Source organism: Rhinoraja longicauda, unplaced genomic scaffold (assembly GCF_053455715.1).
Source record: "Rhinoraja longicauda isolate Sanriku21f unplaced genomic scaffold, sRhiLon1.1 Scf000414, whole genome shotgun sequence".
Classification (NCBI taxonomy): domain Eukaryota; kingdom Metazoa; phylum Chordata; class Chondrichthyes; order Rajiformes; family Arhynchobatidae; genus Rhinoraja; species Rhinoraja longicauda.
The window spans coordinates 65,344-90,529 of record NW_027601631.1 but is presented as its reverse complement, the minus strand read 5'-3'; the positions used below and the strand labels follow the sequence as shown (position 1 = coordinate 90,529).

At 45.5% G+C, this 25,186-nt stretch overlaps 1 protein-coding gene across 9 annotated transcripts in view; it reads right to left on the bottom strand.

Moving 5' to 3' along the window:
- The window catches only part of LOC144590940 (methyltransferase-like protein 27), a 60,724-nt gene that overhangs the window by 2,863 nt on the left and 32,675 nt on the right, over nucleotides 1-25,186 (bottom strand). For 2 of the 9 annotated variants that reach the window (XM_078395290.1, XM_078395295.1), the window contains exons 2-5: nucleotides 24,651-24,839; nucleotides 6,292-6,390; nucleotides 1,915-2,035; nucleotides 838-966 (exon numbers count right to left, since the gene is read on the bottom strand). In XM_078395290.1, the coding sequence (XP_078251416.1) occupies nucleotides 838-966; nucleotides 1,915-2,034 (249 nt within the window). In that variant the 5' untranslated portion in view covers nucleotide 2,035; nucleotides 6,292-6,390; nucleotides 24,651-24,839. Of the gene's footprint in view, nucleotides 1-837; nucleotides 967-1,914; nucleotides 2,036-6,291; nucleotides 6,391-8,402; nucleotides 8,744-16,352; nucleotides 16,485-24,650; nucleotides 24,840-25,186 lie in introns of those variants that run through there. The other 7 variants (XM_078395294.1, XM_078395297.1, XM_078395293.1 and 4 more) reach the window with 6 other exon arrangements.

Genomic DNA, 25,186 nt, shown 5'->3' with positions numbered 1-25,186 from the left:
CCTCACGTTCTATGTTGCATTCCCCACCTTCGTTTCTTATCTGATTCAAACATTTACAACCTCTTGGCTTCTCCCACTTATCATCTCCAGTGTTGGGCACTACCTCACCTTTCTCCCCTCCATCTGATCTCATCTACCAAACAATCCCTCCTCACCTGGGTCCACCTCTCATTTGCCAGCTCTGGGCCCAGCCCTCCCCCTCACCTCTCTGCCAGCTCTCACCTCTCGACTCCATCAGTCTGAAGAAAGATCCCGACCTGAAACATCGTCTGTCCTTTTTCCATTCAAGCTTGCAATCTGACCTGCCGAGTTCCTCCAGCAGTCTGTTTTTGTGCCTTACATCTGATGCTATTACCAGAGAAGATCACCGTGGAAACTGCTGAATCGTTATTAAAGCTTAAATGGTTAGAGTCATTGAACTAAAGCAACACACTATTTCTATCCCAGTTTGACCTATTTAATGCTCTCTCGCATTAACTCTGCTTCTCTCTCCACAGACACTGCCTGCATTGCTGAATATTTGCAGCAAGCTCTGTTCTTAGTTCAGAATTCTAGCATCTGAATCAACACGGGGACATTTTCAATAAACAACACAACTTCTAGATGTGGTATGTTTGATGGAAGGTACAATTCTGAAAATGAAGTTATTTATAAAATTTTGGCCATTCAGATTTGCGAAAGAAACTGTGGTGTTGAGAATTTCATTATTTCTGTCCACATCCACAGTAAGAAACAGATTGACTCTGGGACCACTTCACTAGCACACCGGCATGGGCACAGATGGCACGGTTTCACATCATTATCTCTTGTGACATTTGATTAGAGTTTGTCTCTTACCAGCTCCGCCACCATTCCTGTTCCACAGGGCACATCCAAAACCAGCGCACTGCTTCGATCTTCCGAATATACTGAATTGAGGGTTTCCACACCATGACTGGGAGCTTGGTAATCCATCACACTTACGTCCTGTGGAGAGACAGAGATTTTGCTAATGAGGTCCGATGGTTAAAGGATTTTACCCTGTGCAATCCATACCTTGCAGTTAAGGATGGTAGGAGGAGGACTAATCTGGAGGCCACAAATTGCTGGAGTAACTCAGCTAGTCAGGCAGCATCCCTGGAGAACATAGATACCTGACATTTGGGGTCGAGACCATTATTCAATCTGGAGTATGCAATGGGGTGTCTGAAAACCATGGTGATGTTGCAGATAAATAAGCCGATAAATAGGCTGCCATTCTCTGAATGGGAACATTTCAAATACTCTTAAAATTGTGGAAATGTCTACCAAAGTGCTAGTATAAATTCAATGGGCTGAATGGTCACCTTCTGCTTGGCAATATTATTTGTGGCAAGATAGGGCGGCACGGTGGCACAGCAATAGAGTTGCTGCCTTACAGCACCAGAGACCCGGGCTCAATCCTGAGCACGGGTGTTGTCTGTACGGAGTTTGTACGTTCTCCCTGTGACGTGCGTGGGTTTTCTCAGAGATCTTCGGGTTCCTCCCACACTCCAAATATCGACAGGTTTGTAGGTTAATTGGCTTGGTATAAATGTAAATTATCCCTAGTGTGTGTGTACGATAGTGTTAATATGCGGGGATCACTGGTCGGTGCAGACTTAGGGGGTCGAAGGGCCTGTTTCCGTGCTCTATCTCTAAACTAGACTAAACTAAACTAAATATGACTGCATATCAAGTTAGAGAAATGAAGCAGATAACAAAACAATTCAATTGGAGAAAACTTAGGGAAAAAGTTTCCAAAAGCAGGACATTTTGTTCATCATTGACATTTGTACAAAAGAGTAACTGGCATTATAGAGGATACATGGTGAGGCCCTAGGAACAGTGGCAAAGTTACTGCACAGTTGGATGGCGAGAGTCTTAGCCCCTAAAGTAAACATGTATAGACGTTACCTTTTCATAGTTCTCTGCCCAAGAGTTGTAAAAATTAACTTTCTCTTCTGTGTCCATGTCACTGTATAATGTGAGGAGGTTCTTGGTAGCAGCAGCCACATTGACTCCATCCTTATTCATCCTAAAACAATAAAAAAATCCTTGTTGGTAATATCCAGTTATGAGGGATTAAAATGAGGTATACCTTCTGATGGAGATACAAAGAACTGCAGATGCTGGTTTGCAAAAAAAGACACTAAGTGCTGGAGTAGCTCAGTGGGTCAGGCAAGTATCTCTTGAGAACATGGATAGGTGACATTAAGGGTCAAGACCCTTCTTTAGAATTCATGTTCTCCAGAGGTGCTGCCTGACCTGTTGACTTTCTCCAGCACTTGGTGTCCAACTTACCCTGCTGCAGTACAAAGATTGAAACAGCACAGATACACCCTGCACCAAAACAATGTGCAAAGATTGAAACAAGACAGATGGACTCGGCCCACAAATGCTGCAAAGAGACTGAAACATGGATCCTACATACAAATATGGTGCAAAGTGTTGCCCCTCAGTAAAACAGCGCATGAATGTTAAAGCACGCAAGAAGGGAAATGTATAATTTTAACTGTGCTGCTAGAAGGCAACTGATTTTAATCTGTATATTGATTGAACTAATCAATCCGGCAAAGATATCAGGTAGAAACAGAAAATGTAAGGATGGCACAGTGACATAGCGGTAAAGTTCCTGCTTACAGCGCCAGAGACTCAAGCTCGATTCTGACTACGAGTGCTGTCTTTATGGAATTTGTACGTTCTCCCTGTGATCGCGTGGGTTTTCTCCAGGATCTCTGGTTTCCTCCCACATTCCAAAGACATACAGATTTGTAGGTTGTCTGGCTTCTGTAAATTGATCTTGTGTCCCTGCTCAGCACAGACTCTGTGTGCCAAAGGGCCTGTTTCCACACTGTATCACTACACTAAACTAAACTACACTGCAGTTGCTGGTGAATACACAAAAAGGGACACAAAGTGCTGGAGTAACTCAGCAGGTCAGGCAGCATCTCTGGTGACGTTTCGGGTCGAGAACCTTCTTCAGACTGAGAGTCAGGGAGACAGAAACTAGAGGTCTGAAAAGGTTCAGAACAAATTAGAGCCGGCACCGATGACCAAGGAAAGGTAGCGCCAACGGTGGTCCATTGTTGGCTGTGTAAGAGGCAATAATGAAGGGATATATAGATGCAAATAGTAGGCAGCAAGCATGGTTTCCAGAGAAACAAGACTGCACCCTGATCTCCCACACCTGATAGGAGGCAAATTTTTATACTTTGTGCCAAATACGTATGACTTTACTGATGCAAATTACAGAAGTACTCGAGGACGATTTCCAATTTGCAAGTTGAATCAGTAGTGAGAAAGGCAAGCGCATTTATTTCGAAAGGACGGTTATAAAAACAGGGATGCAATGCTGAGGGTTTATAAGGCACTGGTCAAACCGCATTTGGAGCATTGAGAACTGTTTTGGGCCCCATATCTGAGGAAGGATGTGCTGTCATTGGAGAGGGTCCAGAGGTGGTTTACGAGAATGATCCCAGGAATGAGTGGGTTAACATATGATGAGCGTTTGATGGCACTGGGCCTGTACTCGTTGGAGTTTAGATGGATGAGGGGTGACCTCATTGATTCTTACCGAATAGTGAAAGGCCTGGATATAGTGGATGTGGAGGGTATGTTTCCACTGGTGGGAGAGTCTAGGACTAGAGGCCATAGCCTCAGAATAAAAGTATGTACCTTAAAGAAACATAGAAACATAGAAAATAGGTGCAGGAGTAGGCATTTTGAGGTTAATCAATATTCATGCCACTGGATTGTAAACTGCCCAAGCTGTTCCACCGGGTCTTGTGTGTCCAGCCGTGCGGCCTGCCAGGACAAGTGATCAGGAATATTGAGTGAAGTTAGACGATGAACCATGATCTTATTGAAAGGTTGAGGAGTTAATTGGCCCACTTCTGCTCCTATGTTTCTACATCAGTTCGTGATGCACCGTGGGGCATTGTTGAAGTACATTAGTCATAGCATTTTGCAGCATAAAATCAGGACCTTCAGCCCACCATTGTCTATACGACCACCATGCCCATTTGTCTCAGTCTCAACCCTGCCTTTAGAGATACAGCGCGAAATAGGCCCTTAAGACCACCGAGTCCACGCCGACCAGCAATCACCCCATACTGAGCAATCGACAGGATGCTGGCCATGGCCACAGTCATGGTCATTCTGTCCAACGCTTCCTGAACACTGTGATATCTCAGCGAGGGTGAGGTCATGTAGATGAGGTGACCACGCTATACAGAGATGGGAATGGACCAGATATACACATCCACACATATTATGTCAAGATGAGAATGGGTCAGATACACCCATGTACAAGTGCTGTAGAGAATGAAGTAGCTCAAAGACTTTAAAGAGATTGAAACAGATCGACCGATCCACAAATATTGTGCAGAGATTTTAAAAGGACAGATAGATCTCATTCATAAATATTGCACAAAAATTGATACACTCTGCCAATAAGATTGAAATTAGTTCTGGCTTGCTGCACACTTACTGAGCCCTTAATGACAAATGCCACTGCACAAATAGCAAAAAAGGAAATCTGCTAAATGTAACTGTGGGAACCTTGATTGAACCAAGGTCACTTACAAAACTCTGGCCTCTATATAACTTTAGTGGTGACAATGCTTCTCTAGAGTATTAGACCAGTAAACCAACCTTAAACTCTATTTGTTGTTTCAAATCTACCACACAAAAGATCCCAAGGCTTCGACGTGAGATTTAGGATGTGAGAAACTGAAGCAGCTGGTGGGAAACCAACATGGTCTGTAGAAAGGTCTCACCCGAAACATAAGTCTCAAGATGGTTCTCGACCCGAAACATCACCTATTTCTTTTCTCCAGAGATGCTGCCAAGTTACTCCAGCTTTTGGTGTCTATCTTTGGATCCTGAAACTGTGAGGCAGCAGCACTAACTCATGTTTATGCAATCTCTTTTATGTCTTGTTTGAGTCGTTGTTGAGATGTTTCCACCTGTAAGTTTAGGTTTAGGTTTGTTATTGTCAAGTGTACAGTGGTACAGTGAAAAGCTTTGTTTTGCATGCTATCCAATCAGTCAGATATTACTATAAATAAATACAATCAAGACAAACTCAAGTACAATGGGTAGAGCGTAGGAGAAGGCACAGAGTGCAGAATATAATCCTGAGCAATCTGGCATAACAGCTCCAAAGACAAAGTTCAATGTCCACAAATAGTTGAGGTGAATCAGACTGTACCTAGCCTGTGGAAGGACCATTCAGAAGCCAAATAGCAAGAAGATGGTCCTGAATCTGGTCGTGTGCATTTTCAGCCTGCTGTATGTTCTGCCCAACGGGAGCAGGGAGAAGGCATAACCCGAATAGATCATGACTGAATTGGTGGTTCTGGCACAGAACCACCTCGATACTCTCAGAATTGGTGGTTCTGGCACAGAAGAGGAGTTGAGGTCAGCTTAGATCAACCATAATCATATTGAATAGTGAGGCAAACACGATGGGCCAGGTGATGGACACAAAGTGCTGGAGTAACTCAGCGGGTCAGACAGAATCTCTGGAGAAAAGGAATAGGTGATGTTTTGGGTCAAAACCCTTCTTCATGAGGTGGCCTATTCTTGCTTCCCTTTTCTTGTATGTTTTTTCTGTTCTCAATCTTAGGAACATTTCCTCAGGATCCTTGCAGGCTGCCTCTACTGAGATATGCTACATGCAATACTCACTGCTCACTGCAGGAATACAGGAGAGTAGAGCCAACTGGATGGGAAAGCCCACTGTTAACAACTGTGACCTTAGCATTCACCCGACATTTGGCTACACGTTATTCCACATTTCTGCTTCTCATATTCTCTACCCTTACGTCTAGACTTTTCTCTTCTTTTATCTGCTTCCTGACCCCCACCCACAAACTGGGGACACCCAACATCTTTACAACCATGTTTTTCTTTCTTTTATAAAACCACCTGCAGGCACTCTATTCCATGTGTTCTGTCGGGGGATAAACCTTTCCCCTTGGTCCACTCTGGTCATTTCTCTATTTTCGTTACACTCTCTGGTTCATAATGCATGTTCTGTACATATATCCTCGGAGTTCATTTTACATGGCTTCTCTTAGCATTCAGAATTACCCATATTACAATACTAACTCTTACACAGGTACCTGACTTACTCATACAATGAGACTCAAACCCACACTCAAAGTCCTCGAACCTGAACAACCAAATGTCATTCACGTTTATTCCGGCTTCGGCAGCGCCCTTCGCCCACCTGGATTCAAGAAGGTACTCGTGGCAGAAAAGACACGATGTAAGAGAAATCCTTACCTTTTTATTTAGTGCCGGCTGTCTCAGTTGTTACGAGAGCTGTGTTTGCACGAACCCTAGTCGGTGGAAGAGATTGTGATCTCGTCTGAACCTCCAAAACTGTCGGAATAAATTACATGAGATGCGAGTGACTATCAAACTGCAGCTACTTTATTTGCTATAATGTGTCAGACAAGGGGAGCAGTCAAGCAAGAGACTGTTCTGCATATTCAAAGCATATAGTATATTTATACCATTTTTGATAGCAGAAGAGCAAGGTTAGTCAAGTGCATTTTTTTTACATGGTTAACTATTGTGATCCAGCATTCTGTAATTTTCCACTGGAAACAGATATGTTCATCTACAAGGAAGATCAGAGTGGGTCTATGTGTAGCCTTGAGCTCACTAACATCCTTCTGTTCAGCAGGTTTATTTATTTTAACTCTATGGGTCGCCATTAGCAAATTTGCAGATGATACAAAGCTGGGTGGTAGTGTGAACTGTGAGGAAGATGCTATGAGGTTGCAGGGTGACTTGGACAGGTTGTGTGAGTGGGCGGATGCATGGCAGATGCAGTTTAATGTGGATTTGTGTGAGGTTATCCACTTGGGTGGTAAGAATAGGAAGGCAGAGTATTATCTGAATGGTGTCAAGTTAGGAACAGGGGACGTACAACGAGATCTGGGTGTCCTAGTGCATCAGTCACTGAAAGGAAGCATGCAGCTACAGCAGGCAGTGAAGAAAGCCAATGGAAAGTGGGCCTTCATAACAAGAGGAGTTGAGTATAGGAGCAAAGAGGTCCTTCTGCAGTTGTACAGGGCCCTAGTGAGACCGCACCTGGAGTACTGTGTGCAATTTGAGGAAGGATATTCTTGCTAGTGAGGGCATGCAGCATAGGTTTACTAGGTTAATTCCCGGAATGGCGGGACTATCATATGTTGAAATACTGGAGCGACTACGCTTGTATACACTGGAATTTAGAAGGATGAGAGGAGATCTTATCGAAACGTATAAGATTATTATGGGGTTGGACACGTTAGAGGCAAGAAACATGTTCCCAATGTTGGGGGAGTCCAGAACAAGGGGCCACAGTTTAAGAATAACGGGTAGGCCATTTAGAACTGAGATGAGGAAAAACTTTTTCAGCCAGAGCGTTGTGAATCTGTGGAATTCTCTGCCTCAGAGGGCAGGGGAGGCCAATTCTCTGAATGCATTCAAGAGAGAGCAAGATAGAGCTCTTAAGGATAGCGGAGTCAGGGGGTATGGGGAGAAGGCAGGAACGGGGTACTGATTGAGAATGATCAGCCATGATCACAATTGAACGGCAGTGCTAGCTCGAAGGGCCGAATGGCCTCCTCCTGCACCTATTGTCTATTGTCTATTGTCACCTGAAGCAATTACCTGGAGTAAAGTTTAATTCCCACAGAAGCAATTATTGCCCATGTTGAAAGACAAAATGGAAGAACAGCTCAGTTCTTCCCACAATTCCCATAGAAGGAATGCGTGGAGGTAGAGGAGAAAAAGGTGTGGGTCCAGATGGGGCACAAGGGAGACCAATGGGGACAAAGAAAAGGTGGGTGTGGGAGTAGGGGGAGTGGGGGTTTGCTTGTTAGAAGTTACCTAAAATTGGAGAATTCAATGTTCATACCTTGGGTTGTAAACTACCCAAGCAGAATATGAGATATTGCTCCTCAACACACAATAAGGACAATTTTACCAGGCCGATTAAACTACAAACATTTTTGGAGTATCGGAGGAAATCGGAGCACCCGGAGTAAACCCACACAGATCACGGGGGGAATGTACAAACTCCGTATGGACAGCCCCCGTTGTCTGTAAGGCAGCAACTCTACCGCTGCATCATTTGTTCCCCATTTGCACCATTTGCAGCCCAATTATTCGACCAAACCCAGATATTCTCCTACATTCACTGCTTAAAGATTAAGCTGACTGAATTATAACATAGTTCTTCACTTATAGTAAACACATGTAAATGTTTTTAAAAGTTCCACATAAACACCAGAACCGCTGAAATATCTCCATAAACTGACCAAGCTACCACATGTGGGGATGGTAGTTCCACATAATACTGCATGTGAAGGAAAGAAAGATTCTCCATTCATCGAACCTACTTTCTTCAAACCTATTGCTTTTATCAGCAGCGTTGGTGATAACTGTCTGATGGGGGTCCAGGTGTGATAATACTTCATCAGTGCAATGTCATGAGCAAACACGGAAACACCTTCGCCTTTGCTTCTTGTCTTGTCCTTTTACATCAACAACATTATTTAAATGCTACATCGCTCAAGGACCTGTTGTAAATAGATAAGATTGAATTGTGTGTTTAATGCTCAAAATGGCGGCACTGTGCAGCAGCTGCGGCTCACCTGCAGTCCGTTTGTCTTTTTTGTTTTTTTGTTGTTTCTTTGTCTTAATTGTCGTGTTTAGATGTGATGTAGTGTTTTTTGTGGTTGTGTATTATGTGGGGAGGGGGGGATGGGGAACTGTAAAATTGTCTCTTCCGAACGGAGACCCGACCTTTTATTTTGGGGTGGTGTCTCCGTTCCCGCTGCGGCCTACCATCGGCCAAACACCTGGAGCTGGCGGCCTCCACCTGGGACCACCTGGGCTCTGGTTCGCAGAGCCCGCAGACCGGACGTACCATCTGCGGAGCTGGCTGCCTTCGGAGGCTGTGGTGGCGCTGCGAGTGCCACTGCGACTCGCCTTCGGATGCTCCGGAGGCTCCGGCTGCGGGCCGCGTGGATATTGGAAGCTTGCAGACCCTGCCTTAGTTGGGGGCCGACATTGGGAGCTCCGGCAGGGGTAGAGTCTTTGCCCGCCCCGAATTGCGGGACTTGGGTCGGCTCGCCGCGGACCTTTCACCGTCCGTCTAGGCCTGGAACAGGCCGCGGGATTTTCGCTGCCCGGCGGGGGCTTCAATGTCGGGAGCCCCGACCGCCCCGACGTGGCAACTTCAACAGCCTGACCGCGGGAGAAGATGGCAGGGGAAGAGGAAAGACATCCTGGCCTTCCATCACAGTGAGGAGGTGACTGGAGGAGACTCACTGTGATGGATGTTTCTTTTTTTTTGTTTTGTGTTGGTTTGTAATTGTGTGTGTTATTACTTATTTTTATTGCTCTTATTGTTGGACTGTGGGTAACGGAATTTCGTCCAACAGAGTTGGGTTTTTTTTATGACAATAAAGGTTATTCTGATTCTGATTCTGACCTTCCCTGACCAAATTTACCTTTTTGTTGACTCCAGTAGAAAGAGAAATGGGGCTTGATAAATAATGGGAAGCCATACTATCTCCTATCACCATTAAACAAAAGAGGGCTTTAAAAGAGTAAATCAATTTGTTGAGTCTACCATGGCAAGGTACAAAGACCTCAAGCAGTGGAAGATGTTTATTTTTTGGATGCTGGGCCACATTAACAAGTTTTGTTTCCAGGCAGCAGATTAGTATGCAATTACAAGGGAATTTGAAATGGTGAGGCTTGGTGTGTATACACTGACTGATGAATAGCTTTACATTTCAGTCGTATCATCAGCAACGTCATTCATTTTAATAATAATAATAATAATGCATTACATTTATATAGCGCTTTTCAAACACTCAAAGACGCTTTACAGGGATTTCTAGAACATAGAGAAGTGAATAAATAGATAAATAAGTAAACGAGCAGAAAAAGGAGACAGAAGGTGAGGTGACCTTCAGTGGTTGAAGGCAGTGCGGAACAGGTGGGACTTCAGTGATGTTTTGAATGTGGTGAGTGAGGAGGAGTCTCTGACGGTTTGGGGTAGTGAGTTCCATAGGGTGGGAGCAGCAATGGAGAAAGCCCTGTCCCCCCAGGATCTGAGTTTGGTCCGGATGGGGGGGGACAGGAGATTGGCAGCAGCAGAGCGGAGGGTGCAGGTGGGAGTGTGCCTGTGGAGGAGGTCAGTCAGGTAGGATGGGGCCAGGTTATGGAGGGCTTTGTAGGTCATGAGGAGGATTTTGTATTGGATTCTCTGGAGGATGGAGAGCCAGTGGAGTTTGTAAAGGACGGGGGTGATATGGTCACGGATCGGGGAGTGGGTGAGTAGACGGGCAGCGAAGTTTTGAATGTATTGAAGTTTACTGATGATTTTTGAGGGTGAGCCATAGAGGAGGCTGTTGCAGTAGTCCAGACGGGAGGTGATGAAGGCGTGGATGAGGGTTTCTGCAGCTGTGGAGGAGAGGGATGGACGGAGACGGGCAATGTTTTTGAGGTGGAAGAAGGCTGTCTTTGTGATGTTTTTGATGTGTTTGTCGAAGGAGAGGGTTTGATCAAAGATGATTCCAAGATTCCGGATGTGAGGGGAGGTGGATACTGGGAGACCATCAATATTGAGGATGAAGTTTTGGGTGGATTTGGTGAGCGTTTTTGGACCAATGATGATGATTTCAGATTTGTTGCAGTTGAGTTTGAGGAAATTTGATTGAAGCCAAGATTTTATTTCAGTGATGCAGTTTGTCAGTGTAGAGTGTGTGGTGGTGGAGATTGACTTGGTGGAGATGAGGAGCTGGATATCATCGGCTATTTTGCTATTCATTCTGTTCACTTTTATCAGTTAAAGGAACACCATCCCCATGCAAAGATCGCAATGGGATGATTTCTAAAATCATGCAACAGTCCCTTTGTCCACCTTGTACCACTCTGTACCTTTAGCTTTCCCTCTAAATTAGTCACTGTGATTTAGGAATATTTTGCTAGTCGTTCATCTTCGCTGGGTCATACTCCCGAAACTCCCTGTCCGGCCGCACTGTGGAAGCACCTTCTCTAGAAGGACTGCGAGACGGAAGCTTATTACTATCTGAAGAAGCTTCACCTATCCATGTTCTCCAGAGATGTTGCCTGACCCACTGAGTTACTCCAGCACTTTGTGTCCTTTTATTATTATCTTGTCAAGGAATGAGAAATGATGACAAATCCAAAAATAATAAAAGATTTTTAAAATAGCCTTATCACAGCTGAATGTGAACAAAACCTAATCTTGGCAATCATGTGGTTAATAGTGCAGTTACACAAAGCCCAATCTTTTCGTAGAGTTCAATAGAATTCCCAAAGATAGACACAGAAAGCTGGAGTAACTCAGCAGGACAGGCAGCATCTCTGGAGAGAAGGAATGTGTGAATGGGTTTCAGGTCGAGACCTTTCTTCAGACCCATCAATTTCCACCATGCTTTCATTCTCTGTTAATCTCTTATCAAAGGACGAAACACAATTTAGACAGGTCTATTGTTAACATTCAAGCTGCCATTCAGAATTATTTCCTGCATTGTGATCTGCACATCCTACTGAGGCCTCAGAAAAGCCACCAGCATCCACAAAGACTCTTCACACCCATGCAACAGTCTGTTCGAACTTCTACTATCGGGCAGACGATACAAGGCCTTCTACGCCCACACCTCCAGACTCAGGAACAGCTTCATCCCCAGGGCCATAGCTGCTATGAACCGGTCCTGCTGAGCCGGATGGTCACATCGCACAGCGAACCGGCACAGATCTACTTGCACTTTATTCTGTTTTAAAACTGTTCTAATTTGTTTAATTGTTTAAATTAATACTGACTAGCTAATTAATTTATTGCGTCTTATGGGAGGCTCATTCCCAATCTCGTTGTACTCCTGTACAATGACAATAAAGATATATTGTATTGTATTGTAATGCAAGGTCAAATAAACAGACCAAAGTTCAACTGTTTTACTGCACTTGACAACTCAGGTGAAACAAAACCTGATATTTACATGTTAGTTCCTTTCTGTCGTTCTTTCTCAACATCAGTAAATATCTAAACCAAGCTGTTATTCTATGTTCATTTGTCAGAAATCTATTTGACAGTGTGGGTATTGATGTTGGCACCAACATTTAGTGTCCATTCCTAATTGTCCCTGAGGAGATGGTATTGGCGGTAGGTTGCCTTCTTGAACTGCTGGAGACCGTGTAACAATGGTGCTCCTAGGATGTGGACCTATGACTGATGTAAAAATGGTTATCAATGTCCATATCAATTCTGTTGCATGAAACAAAATTCTGAAGGAATTAATGGGCCAGGCAGCATCAGTGGAGGGAATGGGAAAGTGATATTTTGGGTCTGAACCCACCTTCAGACTGATAGAGTAGGGGGGGAGAGAGGTGAAGACAGATGAGCCTGGCACAAAACCTGGCAAGTGATGTGGGTACAATTGAGGGGGATGATTGGTAGGTGTGTGGAGTAAGTGACAAAGGCTGGAGGTGAAAAGGAGACAGAAGGGTATTAGCACCCTTGCCACTCATGTGCCCCCTGGGGTGATATCCCTTCCCTCGTTCGAGGGGCATCTCCATTACCCAATGTACAGTAGAGAGTATATTGACTGGCTGCGTCACAACCTGGTTTGGCAACTTGAATGCCCAGGAGTGAAGAAGACTGCAAAAAGTGGTGAACATTGCTCAGTCCATCATGGGTTCTGACCACATCACAATCTAAGGGATTTATAGGAGTCCAAGAGGCAGCCAGAATCATCAGAGACCCACACCACCCTTGCCACATACTAATTTCACCCCTGCCATCAGGAAGAAGTACAGGAGCCTGAAAACTGTAACCTCCATGTTCAAGAACTGCTTCTTTCCTACAGCCATCAGGCTATTAAACACTACAAACTCCAAATAAGCTCTGAACTACATAATTTTAATTAAAATTTTATTAAGCAGACTCATGGTCCATTAGAATACACATACAGTACACAGTATATACATATAAAATTAAATTAAATTAGAAAAGGCAACAATACCAATGTTTCCACATAGGTGACAGGTATCTCACGGCACTGAAACCAGGATTTACCAGCAGCACAATGATGGAATTCTGAGAACCATTCAATCGGCATATAAATTTAAACATGAGATTCCTCAACAGGGCATGAAACGTATTGACTCCTGCACTACAAAACAGTTCACTTGCACTGCACCACCTTGGCTTTCTAAGCAATATGCGCATGCAGTCATTATAGGCAACCTTAAGTTTATGGATGCTTGACTTATTAAACTTTATCCACAAAGGAGCAGTGTAAAGAGGAGTACAGTATGCTCTAAACAGGTTTATCTTGACATTTCCTGAGCACCAGTGGAATTTCCTAACCAACATGTTAGCTTGTGCATACAACATGCGGCGCTGTCTATACATGTCCTCATCATCAGACATTTGATCTGTGATGACATGTCCCAGATACTTAGCTTTACAGCAGACAGATAGAACCTGCCCTGACAGGTAAAATGATGGGAAGACTAGATCTTTGTCCCCTTTTACTTTACAAATCATGACAACGCTCTTTTTAGCATTGTATTTCACGTCAAATTGGACACCATACTCAGAGCATATATTCAACATCTGCTGAAACCCAGCACTGCTAGGAGAAAAAACCGCCAGATCATCGGCATACATAAGATGGTTTACCAGGGTGTTACCAATCATACATCCTGTTTTACAGCCTCTAAGCTGGTCAGATAAATCATTCATGTACACATTAAAGAGGGCTGGTGAAAGTAGCCCCCCCTGGCGAACCCCATTACCAACACCAAATGGTACAGAGACTGCATTACCCCATTTGACCTGCATGCTCTGGTTGGCGTACCAATATGCCAGGACCCTAATTATACTGTTAGGCACTCCTCTTTGACTCAGTTTTTGGAACAGCTTATGATGGTTGACTCGATCAAAAGCTTTAGAGGCATCAATAAAACCAATTAACACAGAGGAATTCTGCCTTCTATACATTTCAACCATTTCCTTCAGGACATAGATACATAAATCAGTACCATGCTTAGCCTTGAAGCCAAACTGGTTGTCTGTAGTACCCAAATAAAAACATAATCTATAACATAACATAGACTTGGGGGCATTGGTTTTGTCTTTTTGCAGTATTATTATTTGTTTGTTTTTTATGTGTATGTATTTGTGCGTGTGTGTGTATATATGTATGTACATGTGTGTGTATTTATATATACATACACTGAACTTATTTTCCCCATTTATTATATTGTTTACAGTGTACTAAGTTTACATATTCTGTTGTGCGGCTGCAAGCAAAAATGTCATTGTTCTATCTGGGACATATGACATTAAAACACTCTTGACTTGGAAGGACCCTAGTTGTAGTCCTCCCCCCCACAATGCTTTGGTTGCACCAAGCTTCAGTGTGTCTCTCAGCACATATTCCTGCACTCTGGAATGGGCCAGTTGCCTCTACACTCTGCTAAATGCAGACAGATCCTGATGTCTTCAGCTTCACTACAGTTTCTGCAAGAAAATTGTGCCTGGAGTGTTTGTGTATCCAGAGAACCACCCCTCACAATACAGTGGGGCAGAAGGATATATTGGGCATCTAGATTATTTTTTCTAAAGATTTGAGCATATAAAGATAAACTATCTTGACTCCAAAAAGATGTTTGCATATTCCTCACTCGTATCTCCTCGGTAACCCGCAGCTCCGCCCTTGCTCCCCCCACCCCCCACAAAAGAGAGTCCCCCTCGTCCTTACCTTCCACCCCATCAGCCATCGCATACAACACATACAGTAATCATCCGTAATTTCCGCCACCTCCAACTGGCCACATTTTCCCATCTCCACCCCTTTCCGCCTTCCGCAGAGACCGTTCCCTCCGCAATCTCCGGTTTACTCATCGCTTCCCACCCAAACCACCCCTCCCCAGGTACCTTCCCCTGCAACCGCAGAAGATGTAACACCTGTCGCTATACCCCTTCCCTCGACTCTGTCTAGGAACACCAACAGTCCTTTCAGGTTAGGCTGAGGTTCACTTGCACCTCCTCCAACCTCATCTACTGCATCCATTGTTCAAGATGTGGACTCTGATACATCGGCGAGAACAAACGCAGACTGGGCAATCGTTTCGCGGAACACCTTCGCTCAGCCCACGTGAACCAACATGATCTCCCGGTTGCTGGACACTTTAATACTCCTTCCCATTCCTACACAGACCTTTCTGTCCTCAGTCTTCTCCATTGTCAGAGTGAGGCTAAATGCAAATTGGAGGAACAGCATCTCATATTTAGCTTGGGCAGTTTACATCCCAGTGGTATGAATGAATATTGATTTCTCTCTTTTCAGGTAGCCCTGGCATTCCCTCTCTCTCTCTCTATTCCTCCCCCACCCAAGTCACACTAGCTTCGCTCTAAGTGCATGGGTTTCTTCTGGGGTTCTCACATCCCAAAGACATGCTTTAATTGGCTACTGTAAAATGCCATTAACACAGATGAGTAGCAGGATTATTGAGGGAAATTGATGCAAAGTGAGAAAGAACAGGTTAGGGCGTAAAAACAGAGAAAATGATCAACTAGTTTACCAATTTCATTTGCTGATTTAAATTAGCAGCCAAATCCCTCTTGACCTGAAACATTGCTTATCCATGTTCTCCAGTGATGCTGCTTGGCCCACTGAGATACTCCAGCACTTTGTTTTTTTTTTGTAAATCACCATCTGCAATTCTTTGTCCCTCATTCTCTTTCCGGTTTAGATTATTCACCATTTCGCCCATCGTCTTACTGGCAACGCCTACGCCCTTGAGCAAAGGAAATGACAAAATGTTGTGGACACAGGTTGTGGGCCCGGTCCATCGTGGGCACTGACCTCCAGTGCCGGATTAACATAGTAGCAAAAGTAGCATTTGCTACGGGTCCCGCACTTTCGAGGGCCCCGCACTAAATGCTTGCAAGCTAAATACTTGAAATCGGCATCTAACTGAGGGGCGTCGTGTTGCGCGCGCCGCTCCCCAACCGCCGCGGTTTGAATGTGTTGGTGGGGCTGCACGGACCAATGGGCAGCTAACGCCTCACCACTCAACCGCCCAGTCTCTGGCTCTCTTACTCCACACACTCCCGGCCTCACCCAAACACCTCCCTGCCTTCTGTACATGCCCTTTAAGCTCCCTTGCGTCCACGTCTCTGCACAGTTTTTTTAAATCCTACACTAATCGCTGAAAATATGCAGATGTTTCTTTGCATGGAACATAGAACCTAGTACAGTGCAGTACAGTGCAGGATGGAAACAGGCCCAAATGCTCACCAGCGATCAGCCGTTCACACTCGGCCTATGTTATTCTGTCTTCTCATCCACACCCTACGCACCAGGAAGCAATTTACCAAGACCAATTAACCTACAAACTGCACGTTCTCCCTGTGACCACGTAGTTTTCTCTGTGTGCTCTGGTTTCCTCCCACACTCCAAACACATGCAGGTTTGTATGTTAATTGATTTCTGTAAATTGTGCCTAGGGTGCAGGTTAGAACTTGTGTGAACGGGTGAACATTGGTTGGCACGGACTCGGTGGGACTGTTTCCACGCTGTATCTCTGAAAATAAAGGGCCAGACATTTTAAACTAAGGTGCATTGAAATTTCTTCTCACAGAGGTTAGTATATATTTGGAATTCTCTGCCCCAGAGACCGCTGAAAGTATATAAAGTGGACTGTAAAGAGACGTCCTTTGCACACAGAGTCTTTTACTGGATATTGTTTATTAATTTCACTACACACATGTTATGCCCTAGCTGTCCGTGGTCATCACTGGAACTAGAGAGCGAGCTGGAGGTGGGGAAGCTACAATTATACAAGAGACAATGGGGAGTGGTTAGTAGTGGTGAGGTCACTATGTTAAAGGAACATGCACTGATCTACATCCTTCCTCTTGGAAACAAAAGTGACCACGGCTCATGCGCTAGGCTCAAACTACAAGCAGGGAGCAGATAGAATGCAGCACAACACAGACTACTCGTACACACCGTACCGGACAGGCGGCCTGACCACTCTCCCAGAGCGGGTTCTGTACTCAGTACTCTGTACTCAGCACGCATGCGCGGCATCTCCTCACTCGCACCAAAACAATGGACGCCGTTAGCGGCGCCAGCCCGCGATCACCGGCTCACCTCTCCTCTCTCCCCTTGCTTCTCTCCACTCTCCAACACCCGGGAGAACATCTCCCCGCTATCCCCCCCCCCCCCCCCCGGGCCTTTAACTGATGCTAAGAGTGTGTCTGGGAGAGAGAAAATGGGGGGGGGGGCTGAGAATGGGGAATGGGACAACAGGGGTAGTGCGGAGGGGACTTGGTGGTGGGGGAAAGAGGGGTAATGGGAAAAGGGGAGGTCCATATCCCTCCCCTCTTCCCCCCCCCCTCCCTCCCCCATCTCTCCCCCCCCCTCCCTCCCTCCACAAATACCACCCCATCTCTCATCACCATCCCTCCACCCTCCATCCTCAACACATCCCTCCCTCCACCACTCTCTCAATTCACTCAACACCTCACTCCCCCAAACCTCACTCTCCAACCCTCCCCCCTTAACTCCCTCACCCCCTCCCGGATACAATGGACGGGCCAAAGGGGAGAGTGTGGGGAGAGTAAGAGTGGGGATGGGGGACGAGAGAATGGGAGAGTGGGGAATGGGCCCAACGGGCCCACTTGGTCTAGTATACTATTAAAACTCAGATCTTGTATGTATATATATATATTCCACTGATGTCGGCTGAATACGGCAATTCCGGCAAAACGGTGAACCGTAGCGCCACGATTTTTGTACCGCCTTAATCAGCATGCGGTTCGCTGCTGGAAAATTATATTTTTATTTAATTCGGACGCATATTTTTTAAGTTACAGAGGTTTAAAAGTGCTGCCCCCCCCTGATTTATCGAAGTTTTGACAGAAGGGGGGCGCTGCGGTGCGGATTGTGATGTCACAATGCCCCTGTGAGATGGACTCGAGCTGACCCCCCTTCCCCCCCCCCAGCGGTATTCAGCGTGTGACGTCACAATGCCCCTGTGCTACATTGTTGCGAAGAGCTGTCAAGTCAAGTCCATTTTATTTGTACAGCACATTTAAAAACAACCCACGTTGACCAAAGTGCTGTACATCTGATTAGCGCCTCCTCAATGAGCCTCAAACGCTAGGGAGTAGAAATAGGTTTTGAGCATGGACTTAAAGGAGTCAATGGAGGGGGCAGTTCTGATGGGGAGAGGAATGCTCTTTCCACCCTCCCCCTCTCTCCCTCCCCCCTCCCCCCTCCCCCCTTTCCCCCCTCCCCCCCTTTCCGCCCTCCCCTTCCACCCTCCCCTCCCCTCCCCCTTCCCTCCCCCCACTCCCCTTCCCCCTTCCCCCTCCCCTCCTCCCTCCACACCTCCCTCCTCCCCCCCTCCCCCTTCCCTCCCTCCCCTTCTCCCGGTTACAATGTAAACCCTACGAGGACGGGCACAATGGGGAAAGAGGGGTAGTGGGAAAAGGGGAGGTCCCCCTCCCTCTGCCCTTCCCCTCCCCCTCCCTCCCCCTCCCCCTCTCTCCCTCCCCCTCCCCCTCTCTCCCTCCCCCCTTCCCCCCCTCCCCTTCCCCCCCTCCCCTCCCCTACCCCCTCCCTCCCCCTCCCCTCCTCCCTCCACACCTCTCCCCCTTCCCTCCCTCCCCTCCTCCCGGTTACAATGGAAACCCTACGAGGACGGGCCCAACGGGCACACTTGAGATGGGTGCTACAGTGAGAAGCACTATGTGACCGCGAATGTTTCAAAACAAGCACTTAAAAAGCACTTATCTCTTTTTAAAGTATATTTTTTTATTGCAAGTCACTTAACATACACAGATCAGCATTGGGCCCATATGCTCGTGGGCCACCGGGGCAAGTGTTTCGAAAAAAGCACTGAGAGTGTGTATGGGGAGAGAGAGAATGGGGGGGGGGTCTGTGAATGGGGACTGGGGACAACAGGGGTCGTTGCGGAGGGGGCTTGGTGGTGGGGGAAAGAGGGGTACTGGGAAAAGGGGAGGTCCCACTTCCCCCATCAACCCCTTCCTCCCCCCTCCTTCCCACCTCCATCCCCACTCCCTCCCCCCCTCCCTCCCCCCTCAATCCCAACCTCCATCACCACTCAGCCCCTAACTCCCCCCCTCCCTCCTTCCCTCCATCCCACCCTCCCCCACTACCTCCCCCCTCCCTCCAACATTCCATCCCTCTCCCCCTCCCCCCTCCTTCCACCATCCCTCCACCCCTCCCGGTTACAATGGAAACCCTACAGGGACGGGCCCAACGGGGAAAGAGGGGTACTGGGAAAAGGGGAGATCCCCCTCCCTCCCTCCCCCCTCACTCCCCCTTACCTCCCCCCTACCCCCCTCCCTCCCCTCTCCCTCCCTCCTCCCCCTTCCCCCCTCCCCCCCTCCCCTCCCCCTCCCCTCCCCTCCTCCCTCCACACCTCCCTCCTCCCTCCCTCCCCCTCCCCTCCCTCCCCTCCTCCCGGTTACAATGGAAACCCTACGAGCACGGGCCCAATGGGGAAAGAGGGGTACTGGGAAAAGGGGAGGTCCCCCTCCCTCCCCCCTCACTCCCTTCTCCCTCCCCCCCTCCCTCCCCCTCCCCTTCCCCCCTCCCTCCCCTTCCCCCCTCCCCCTCCCCCCTACCCCCTTCCCTCACCTCTCCCTCCCTCCCTTCCTCCCTCCCCTCCCCCCCTCCCTCCCCCTCCCCTCCCCCCTCCACACCTCCCTACTCCCTCCCTCCCCCTTCCCTACCCCCACTCCCCTCCCGGTTACAATGGAAACCCTACGAGGACGGGCCCAACGGGCACACTTCTTCTAGTATACTATTAAAACTCAGATCTTGTATGTATATATATATATTCCACTGATGTCGGCTGAATACGGCAATTCCGGCAAAACGGTGAACCGTAGCGCCACGATTTTTGTACCGCCTTAATCAGCATGCGGTTCGCTTCTGGAAAATGATATTTTTATTTAATTCGGGCGCATATTTTTTAAGTTACAGAGGTTTAAAAGTGCTGCCCCCCTCATTTATCGAAGTTTTGACAGAAGGGGGGCGCTGCGGTGCGGCAGTGCTCAGTACGCATGCGCGGAATCTCCTCGCTCTGTACTCAGCACGCATGCGCGGCATCTCCTCACTCGCACCAAAACAATGGACGCCGTTAGCGGCGCCAGCCCGCGATCACCGGCTCACCTCTCCTCTCTCCCCTTGCTTCTCTCCTCTCTCCCACACCCGGGAGAACATCTCCCCGCTATCCCCCCCCCCCCCCCCGGGCCTTTGAATGATGCGATCTCCCGAAGCCCCCCCCCCCACCGGACTTTTCACAGATCCGATCACCCGCACCCCCCCCCCCCCCGGGCCTTTAACTGATGCTAAGAGTGTGTCTGGGGGAGAGAAGATGGGGGGGGTCTGAGAATGGGGAATGGGACAACAGGGGTAGTGCGGAGGGGAATTGGTGGTGGGGGAAAGAGGGGTACTGGGAAAAGGGGAGGTCCATATCCCTCCCCTCTCCCCCATCCCCCCCTCCCCCCTCTCTCCCCCCCCCCCCCTCCCTCCCTCCTTACCACCCCATCTCTCATCACCCTCCCCCCCTCCCTCCACCCTCCATCCTCAACACATCCCTCCCTCCACCACTCCCTCCCCCTTGATCACTCCACACCTCCCTCCCCCAAACCTCCCTCCCCCCTTCACTCCCTCACCCCCTCCCGGATACAATAGAAACCCTAAGAGGACGGGCCAAAGGGGAGAGTGTGGGGAGAGTAAGAGTGGGGATGGGGGACGAGAGAATGGGGGAGTGGGGAATGGGCCAACACCTCTCCTCTCTCCCCTTGCTTCTCTCCTCTCTCCCACACCCGGGAGAAACATCTCCCCGCTATCCCCCCCCCCCCCCCCCCCCGGGCCTTTGAATGATGCGATCTCCCGAAGCCCCCCCCCCCACCGGACTTTTCACTGATCCGATCACCCGCACCCCCCCCCCCCCCCCCCCCCGGGCCTTTAACTGATGCTAAGAGTGTGTCTGGGGGAGAGAAAATGGGGGGGGGGGCTGAGAATGGGGAATGGGACAACAGGGGTAGTGCGGAGGGGAATTGGTGGTGGGGGAAAGAGGGGTACTGGGAAAAGGGGAGGTCCATATCCCTCCCCTCTCCCCCATCCCTCACTCCCCCCTCTCTCCCCCCCCTCCCTCCCTCCACAAATATCACCCCATCTCTCATCACCCTCCCCCCCTCCCTCCACCCTCCATCCTCAACACATCCCTCCCTCCACCACTCCCTCCCCCTCGATCACTCCACACCTCCCTCCCCCAAACCTCCCTCTCCCTCCCTTCCCCCCTTCACTCCCTCACCCCCTCCCGGATACAATGGAAACCCTAAGAGGACGGGCCAAAGGGGAGAGTGTGGGGAGAGTAAGAGTGGGGATGGGGGACGAGAGAATGGGGGAGTGGGGAATGGGCCCAACGGGCCCACTTTGTCTAGTACATAATAAAATTGCAGCTCTCAAATATAAGTTAAATTATATTCTCTCAGCTCATATTTTAAGGCTTTTTCAATATACTAAACAAAAACATTTTGAATTTGGAGATAAACCACAGAAACTGCTAGCACGTCAACTCCGTAAATTAGAAGATGATTCTACAATTCATAAAATTAGATCAGAAAACGGAGATTTGCTTAAATTACCTAAGGATATTAATCAGAGATTTTTGCAATTTTATCAGTCATTATATTCATCAAAAATAACAGATAGCTCTGCGCAGACGCAAAACATATTGCAGGAATGTAACCTTCCTGGTTTGAATGTGAGTGATAGAAATTCACTGGGCGCAGAAATAACTATGAAAGACGTTGAAGAGACCATTAAATCCATGAAAAATGGGAAGACTCCTGGCCCTGATGGCTTAAATAATGAATTTTATAAAATTTTTAGTGATTTGATCTCTCCACGTTTGCAAACTGTATATAGTCACGCCTTTAAACAACAGAGATTACCGCAAACTCTGACTGAATCAACAATAATCCTCATTCCTAAAAAAGATAAGGATTCTGAAGACCCTGGTTCGTATAGAGCGATAGCTCTTTTAAATACTGATCAGAAGATATTAGCGAAAATCTTAGCTCATAGATTAAGTCTAGTTATAGATAAATTGATACACCCCGATCAATCAGGCTTTATAGCCAAACGATATTCATTTTTCAATTTGAGACGCTTGTTCAATATAATATATTCAAATAGACTATTAAACGAAGATTTAGCAATCATCTCGCTAGATGCTGAAAAAGCATTTGATCAAGTAGAATGGCCCTATCTTTTCTCAGTGATGGAAAAATTTCAATTAGGTGAAAATTTTTGTTCATGGGTGAAACTTTTATATACATCCCCAACAGCTAGAATATTAACTAATCAAATGCTGTCATCCAAATTTCATTTATCTAGGGGTTGTAGACAAGGATGTCCACTATCACCGCTTCTATTTGCCCTTATTATAGAACCACTTGCTGAGAGTATTAGATCAAATTCAGATATTCACGGCTACAACACTAAACATACAACCAATAAAATTTCTTTATATGCGGATGATGTATTAATATACATTACAAAGCCAGAAATTAGCATTCCGAATTTATTAAATCTCACAATTCAATTTGGTTCATTTTCAGGTTATAGAATTAACTGGTACAAAAGTGAAATTATGCCAATAATGGAGCATAATCCGGCCATACTTCAACAATTTCCTTTTAAAATTGCCTATGAAAAGTTTAAATATCTTGGAATTTACGTGACTAGGAAATATACTTCTTTATTTAAATTAAATTTTCCTCCTTTACTCACTAAATTACACAGAAATATCCAATTTTGGAAAACACTTCCTATATCATTAGTTGGTCGTAGTAATGCTATAAAGATGATCTTTCTCTCACAGCTACTATACTTATTTCAAGCAATTCCGATCTATCTTCCAAAAAAGTTTTTTTTAAAAATTGATTCAATTGTTACTAATTTTATTTGGGACTACAAGACTCATAGAATAAATAAAAGACATCTATGTAAGTCTAAAACTAATGGAGGAATTGCCTTACCTAATTTCTTATTTTATTATTGGGCGGTTAATATTAAAAATATAACCTGCTGGTTGGATGATTCTGATCAACAACCGGATTGGTTAAAGATGGAGAAAGAGGATTGTTTACCATTTGATATTGGTGCGATCCTCTTAGCTCCAATAAATTTAAATAAAAAAACATATGGAGGTAATCCCATTATACACAGTGTTATCCGTATCTGGAAACAATTAAATCTTACGTTAAAATTGAGTAAATTATCTGTTTTCCTTCCTATTGCGAATAACCCTTCTTTTAAACCGTCTGTCTTAGATAGAGGATTTGCTCCATGGAAAAGTTATGGAATTAAAAGGGTGGGAGATCTTTATCATAAAGGAACTTTTCTTTCTTTTCAGGATTTACAGCAGAAGTATGGATTACATGTTAATAATTATTTTAGATATTTACAACTTAGAGATTATGTAAAATTACACATGCAAGAATATAAGTTTAGAGGTCCAGAAACACTTGATGTATGCCTGAATCGACATTATAATTCAAATAAATTAATATCCTTTATTTATAACACTCTCCTAGACACTGACATTCTGTCATCAGAATCTTATAGACGAGCATGGGAGGACGAATTGGATCAGCTCATAATGCAAGATATATGGGATGAAAGTTTACAACATATACACCAATGTTCATTAAATACTAGACATTCCTTAATACAATTTAAAATAATACATTGATTACATTATTCGAAGACGAAATTAAATAGGATTTTTCCTAGTATCTCTCCTATTTGTGATAAATGTCAATTTCAAGAAGCTAATTTAACTCATATTTTCGTAACTTGTATAAAAATGCAAAACTTCTGGTTGGAGATTTTAAAAATAGTTTCTAAAGTTATTAACAAGCAATTGGATATGGATCCAAAATTAATTATATTAGGAGTATCAGAACATACTACAAACTTTACAACAAGTCAGGTACATTTTCTTGATTACAGTCTAATAACTGCGAAAAAATTAATACTTAAATTTTGGAAAAAACCAATAACCCCCACAATTAAAATGTGGACTACGGAAATGACAGAGACCCTGCATTTGGAAAAAATAAGATTTGCCTTAATTGACAAACCTGAGTTATTTTTTAAAATATGGTCTCCATTTATTGAATTTTTAGAAAAGTAAATGGGTTTGGCACAGGACTAAAATAAAAATTTTAGATTAAAAGTTGAAACTTGAGTTAAGGGTTGGATGTACAACTGTGGTTATTGTCTCCCGGATCTACTCCCTTTAATTTTTATAGTTATATCTTTTTTTTAATCCTCTTATTCTTTCTTCCCAATAGTTTATAGTTTTTTTTTGTTGTTTTTTTGTTGTTGTTTTTTTTCCTTTCTTCTTTATTTTTTATTTTCTCTCTTTAAAAATTTAAAAATTGAAGCTATGTAAGAACTCTGTAACAAATGTGTCTTTTATTTCTATTTGTACATATGCTTTTCAAAAAAAAAAAGAAAAAAAAAGAAAGGTCTCACCCGAAACATAAGTCTCAAGAAGGTTCTCGACCCGAAACGTCACCTATTTCTTTTCTCCAGAGATGCTGCCAAGTTACTCCAGCTTTTTGTGTCTATCTTTGGATCCTGAAACTGTGAGGCAGCAGCACTAACTCATGTTTATGCAATCTCTTTTATGTCTTGTTTGAGTCGTTGTTGAGATGTTTCCACCTGTAAGTTTAGGTTTAGGTTTGTTATTGTCAAGTGTACAGTGGTATAGTGAAAAGCTTTGTTTTGCTTGCTATCCAATCAGTCAGATATTACTATAAATAAATACAATCAAGACAAACTCAAGTACAATGGGAAGAGCGTAGGAGAAGGCACAGAGTGCAGAATATAATCCTGAGCAATCTGACATAACAGCTCCAAAGACAAAGTTCAATGTCCACAATTAGTTGAGGTGAATCAGACTGTATCTAGCCTGTGGAAGGACCATTCAGAAGCCAAGTAGCAAGAAGCTGGTCCTGAATCTGGTCGTGTGCATTTTCAACCTGCTGTATGTTCTGCCCAACGGGAGC